Consider the following 5,985-nt stretch of genomic DNA (forward strand, 5'->3'; position numbering starts at 1 on the left):
CCATGAAACTTAATCTCAGCGTGAAATAAATGAGATGATCCTAATGTTGTTTGCATCAATATTGTAAAAATGAAATCATATTTCTGGCTGATGCTGCGATGAGTCTGCAACACGCCTGCGAACATGTGAGTAAACTGCACGCGTGTAAAATTACAAACTGGTCGTCATGTGACGGCTTCGCCTTCATTACCGGACAGAAACACAATCATTAAAAAGGAACTTCTCACTGTAACCTGAACTGTGGACGGCTTCATCCTCATCCTCATCCTCACCTGAAGGATGCGAGGAAGCCGCTCCGATCCGATCGCCATGGAGACAAAAATAAAACGCAGCTCAGCATCAATTAAAGGCGCCACAGAGACGTTGATCCCAGTGATGAACTGAGGAGATATTACATATCTACACTTAGAAAATCACTTCAACACATCCAAACACGTCCTTCCAACAGTATGAAAAATATACAAATAAAAAATACAAATACTCTCAGACACTAGGTAGTTTTCTGTCGACATGAAATCAGTGAGGACTAAAAGATAAATATTTCACATTTTTTTCTCCCTTGCATTTGAAAGAGAAAATAAAAATTTGCGTTTATGAAAAAAAAAGATTTTGAAATATTCTCCTTCAGGTTTTAGTAACATTGTGATGCCACTTTCTCAGCTTCAGAAGAAGAAGAAGAAGGAGGAGAAGAAGAAGGAGGAGAAGAAGAAGGAGGAGGAGAAGAAGGAGGAGGAGAAGAAGGAGGAGAAGAAGAAGGAGGAGGAGAAGAAGGAGGAGAAGAAGAAGGAGGAGGAGAAGAAGGAGGAGGAGAAGAAGGAGGAGAAGAAGAAGGAGGAGGAGAAGAAGGAGGAGAAGAAGAAGGAGGAGGAGAAGAAGGAGGAGAGCCAGTGTTGGAACCAAAAAGCCTGATAGAATCTTTTTTTCAGACATCATAAACTATGCACAGATAATAAAAACAGGAACAACCATCGAGTCTTTTTTCCAGACGAGAGGATCGTTCTTCCGTTTGAAACATCGAGAGATTCGTCGGCGTCGTCATCGGTCCGATTCTCTGCCGTCGGGAAGTCTTTTTTTAACGTCCCATGATGCAACGCGCCGCGAGTGAGTTAGAGGACGCGGAGCGATCTACGGGACGAGCGGAGCGTCCGCCTCGTCTCTTTGACCCGTGGGAGGAGCATCGGTCACTGTACGTGAGCGACGCCGCCCGGCGGGGGGTAACAGTCAATCACTGTCATGGAGACGCCAGCGGACCACCGGCAGAGAACGAGGACCATCTGAGCTTGTGGAGAACGTAGTGAGGGAGAACTTCCGCTGAGGAAGACGAAGGAGGGGCAGGAGGCGGAGTCAGAGCTCACTTGACGTGCTCGGCGCTGTGGGAGGAGCAGTAGTACTTCTTGTGGGCGATGAAGGTGGAGAGGCTGCTGAACTTGATGTTACAGAGCCGACAGAAGCGCGAGTTCCCGTTCTGGACCGCCGGGGAGACGGCGGGGCTTTTGGGGGCGGGCTGGGCGGGCGAGTCCGAACCCGCCTTCTCCTTCCCCGGGGACAGAGTCAGAGAGGGAGGAGACACGGGGAGAGGAGAGCCGGCCGGAGGGGAGGGGCTTCCGTTCAGCAGCGGGGACACGGGGGACGCCGTCCCGCTGAGGGCCTGTCCGTTCACGCCGTCTCTGTGAGCCCGGGAGACGAGTCGGGCCGGGACGATGGGGGTGGTGGATCCCGGGGGGCTGAGGCTGGGGCTGACGGCGCCGCCCGGCGGGGGCGGGGCCTCCGGCGGCGGCTGGATGGTGACCAGCAGGCCGTGGGCGGTCTTGAAGTGCTCCATCAGGTCGGCGGTGACGGGCCGGTTCGGGCAGTACGGGCACACCACGTGAGCGGAGGCGGGGCCTTTGGCTCCGGCTCCCGGCGCGGCGGCCAGCGCGGAGGCGGTGTGTGACGGAGACGTGGCGTCAGAGGACGGTAAGGCAGAGGGGCGGGGGCTGGAGGACGTCGCCGGGGCGACCCGCTCGGCGGGGAGAGCTTTGGCCTCGGCGGGGTGCGGCAGGTCCGGCCGGTCCCGCTGCGGCCGGGTCTTGGGCGAGGTGGAGGCGGACCTCTTGAGGCGGTGCAGCTGCTCCAGCGTGTGCGGCTGCAGCGTGGTGGCGGGACAGTAGTACGTCTTGTGGGCCAAATAGTTCTCGATGCTGTTGAAGCTGATGCTGCAGGCGGTGCACTTGTGGTAGTCGGAGAGAGGCGGCGCCGGCAGCATCCCGCCGCCGTGCCGCGGCGTCTCCGTCAGACGGGGCCTCTTGCTCAGGTCCATCGGCCCGTCTCCTTCGGGGCTGGAGCCGCCGGCGCCGCCGGGGGAAACTTCCTGCTTCACCGCCAGACCCAGAACGGAGGGGGAGGGGGGGGGCGGCGGCGGCGGCGTTCGCTAAGGCTTCGGTTCTGGCCATGTGGATCTCGTACATCTTCTTCCTCTTGCGCGTGCGGACGGGCTGCGGCAGGAAGGCGGCGGTGCTCTTGGCCGTGTGCGAGGCTCGGTGGTTGGACGGGTCGTGGCGGGACGCGCAGTAGAAGCGCTTGTGGACGGTGTAGTTCTCGTGGCGACTGAAGCGGATGTTGCAGGCCTGGCAGAAGGTCGCGTTCGGGTGGTCGTCCAGGTCCTCGGCAGAACCGCTCGCGGGACTGTGGCTGCCTTCGCTCGCTCTTCCTCCTCCCGCTCCTCCTCCTCCTACGCTTCCTCCTCCGCCCTCCCCCTCAGAGGAGGAGGATATTCCCTCCCTCCCCGCCGCCGTCTCCGTCTTCACCTCCACCGTCCTCTTGGACTCGGCCGCTCCGCTTCCCGCAGGGTCGGAGTCGGTCGGAGAGTCGGAGGCCGCTCGGCTCGACGCTCCACCCTGAGGAGATGCGGAGGAGGCGTGCGCCCCGCCGGAAGGCTCCGCGGCGGGGGCGGCGTCTCGGGTCGACCCGAAGCCCGAGGCGGAGGCGGAGGCGGAGGCGTCTCCTTGGTGCCGGCTGGAGCAGTACAGCCTCTTGTGTGCATAGAAGTTGTTGATGTTGTTGAAGGTGATGTCGCACTCGAAGCAGGTGGCTCCTTTGTGAGGCGGGGTCGCCGTGGCGGCGGGCGCGGCCGGTCCCGAGGGGAAGAAGGCGGCCGGGTTGCCCTGGGCGACCGTCTGGCCCTGCTTCAGACGGCTGTGGACCATCTCGGACATTTTGGCCAGGATCTCCGAAGCTTGAGGCAAGATGGCCGCCTCGGGGTTGAACATGTACTGCGGCAGGAACATCGCTCCTCCGGGGACGACGGAGGCGGCTCCGCCCACGTGGGCGGGGCTGGAGCCGGGGGTGGGGCTCGTCGGTTCTGCCTTCACGGTTGTGGCGGGCGGACTCTTTGGGGAGTCGGATGCTTGGTAGGAGGAGGAGGGGGTGGGCTCCTCACCCGTCCTCCTCCTCGCCTCTTCATCGCCCTCCTCCTCCTCCTCCTCCTCTCCGTCCTCCTTCGTCTCCATCGGCTGCTCCTCCGCGTCGGAGTCCGAACGCGGCTCCTCTTTGATCTTCAGCTCCGCGGGGGGGCCGTCAGGAGGGCTGAAGTCTCGGGGCGTGGCCGAGCCTCCGTCGGTACCGGGGCTGGAGGAGTCCGGTTTGGGAACGCAGGCCAGCGGCTCCCTCTCCTGGGGGGACGGCTGGGGGCGGTCCACCGACGACGGAGCGCTCTGGCGAGGGGTGGGGCTCCTCTCGGCCGGGACCCGGACCTCCAGGTGGGTCCGAACGTGCTGCTGAAGCTGAGCGGGCGAGTCCGAGTTGTGGCCGCAGACTTGACACTTCAGCACCACGCCGGAGTCTCCGGGACTCAGACCTGACGAGGACAGAAGACAGATGAAACATCGGGTTTGGTGGCGACAGAGCCGAGACAGAAGGACGCGCGGCGGACGTACCGGTGGACAGCGGCAGCTTGGGGAGGCCCGGGCCCGGAGAGTAGACCTCGCTGTGGGAGCCGGGCTGGCAGACCATGTGGCTGGTGACCAGGTGGCTGTAGAGGATGTCTCTGGTGGTGGACACGAAGCCGCAGCCGTGACACACTCCGTTCAGGGTGTCCGTGTGCACCTTCAGGTGGCGCTCGCAGTTCGCCTTCGTGGTGAACGCCGACAGACAGATGAGACAGACGAACGGACGCTCACCTGCGGAGACGACGTGGACGGACAGGAAGTTACAGCGATCGAGCGGATGTTCTGTTCTGATGGTCTGTTGGCCAAATGGAACTTTTGTTTCGAATCAGAAACTTTTGTTTTCACGTCAAAAACTTTTTCCTGAAAAATCCTGAATTCTGTAACCAAAACCAAAAAAACTGAAAAAGCTCATTTGTCTGCAGTGCAAATAATTGTGTTCTCAGTCGACATGTTTTAGCTGACAGACCTGATGTTTGATCGCAGGGCCAGAAATGAGCTGTGTAAGCTGTTTGTTTTGCTGCATAATAAAGCGTCTCACCGCTGTGCGTGCGCATGTGGATCTCCAGAGAGCTGGCGCTGGGGCAGCTCTTGCTGCACTGAGGGAACGGGCAGACGCGCTCGTTGGGGTACGACTCCTTGGCTTTGTCCTGCGGCGGCGAGGCGGCCGCGGCCGGCTGCTTCTGCCGGCTGGCGCAGTAATACATGAGGTGGGCCTGCAGGTTCCGCTCGCTGCGGTACCAGATACCACAGTCCTTACACGGGAAGATGTCCTCTGAGACGCACACACACACACACACACACACACACACACACACACACACACACACACTTCAGCATTTACACAAATCCAGTTTGATGTGAATCTAACTGACTTCACTCAAAGATCTCAGACGAGAACAAATCTAAAATGTTGCTCTCCGATTTTTTAACCAGCAGCTCTTCAGCGTTTTTTGATCTAAACCGACCAGTTCTTCTGTTTCATCTAAACTTCTGAACAACCTTCGTCTTCCTCTCTACAAGAGTTTAAAAACAGATTTATTTTCACTCTTTCCCACATTAACCTCCTGCTCCTACATTCTGCTCTGTTTCACTTTGGCTTCTTCTTGTTTTTATTTTCTTGATTTAATAGTTTTATTTCTTCAAGGAAACTTTGTGGAGCAGCGGTGAGTGTTAAAGAGCTACGCTGCCATCTTGTGGTCAAGCAGAACATAACAGCTTTAGAACAACCTGCAGGTCTCAGTTTACAGCAGTGGGACCAAATGTAAAGCAGGAGAGCTTTTGTTCTTTTTAGGCCATAAATCACTGAATGTTATACATCTTTAAATACTTATTCTTTGTATATTTACTTGTATGTTTGTATTTTTTATATCTTTGATTCCACTTTGCATCCTGGAGATGATTTAAATTTAAATCAATCCAATTCTCACTGATGACTTCATCAATAAAATACACTGAACGTTTGACACTCACTGTTGACGACAGCCGTGGCCAAGATGGCCGCCATGCCGGCCTGCTGTGGGAGGAGCTGGATGTCGGAGCGCAGTGCCGCCGGGTACAGAGGCTCCTCCTTCACCGCAGCTGGCTTCTGAGGGGAGAGCCCGACCAGCAGGGAGGAGGAGGAGGAGCCAGGGGGAGGAGCCAGAGAGGCCAGGAGCCGCTCCCCTGCCGCCAGCTCGGAGGTCACCTTACAGAACAAGTTGCCAGCTGGGAACAAGAAGAGGGTGGAGTCACACCTGGAGAACTAAGAACTCTGGAAACATGCTGTATAACAGGTGTGTTCATCCACAGAGCCTCCTGGTGGCCACCGGAGGAAGTACAGATGTTTAAATGACTCAATCTGAGACACTTTTAACATAAAAAACAGACTCTGATGTGTAAACTGAGTCCTGGAGCGGCTCAGAGGCTCCCCCTGGTGGACCGGTGCAGTTACAACACTGATGCATCCAGTCAGACACCAGGAGACTCTCAGGTGGAGGCGACGCTCACCGCGGCTGAAGACGCTGCAGTTGGCTGCTGAGACGTCCGAGGTCAGAGGGAGACGGCCGATCCAGCAGTCCGG

General features: G+C 57.6%; 1 protein-coding gene across 1 annotated transcript in view; it reads right to left on the reverse strand.

Annotated features, from left to right (window-relative positions):
* Positions 1-764: 764 nt before the first annotated feature.
* zfpm1 (zinc finger protein, FOG family member 1) overlaps positions 765-5,985 on the reverse strand; it is a 102,608-nt gene continuing 97,387 nt past the window's right edge. The window contains 6 exon segments of the mRNA XM_069140014.1: positions 765-2,390; positions 2,392-3,835; positions 3,915-4,157; positions 4,465-4,698; positions 5,397-5,630; positions 5,913-5,985. The exon segment at positions 5,913-5,985 is cut by the window's right edge and continues 30 nt beyond it. Coding sequence (XP_068996115.1) covers positions 1,352-2,390; positions 2,392-3,835; positions 3,915-4,157; positions 4,465-4,698; positions 5,397-5,630; positions 5,913-5,985 — 3,267 coding nt within the window. The 3' untranslated portion in view covers positions 765-1,351.

This window comes from Embiotoca jacksoni, unplaced genomic scaffold, assembly GCF_022577435.1.
Source record: "Embiotoca jacksoni isolate LCO1_2020_lvr unplaced genomic scaffold, fEmbJac1.0.p SCAF_89, whole genome shotgun sequence".
NCBI classification, from domain to species: domain Eukaryota; kingdom Metazoa; phylum Chordata; class Actinopteri; family Embiotocidae; genus Embiotoca; species Embiotoca jacksoni.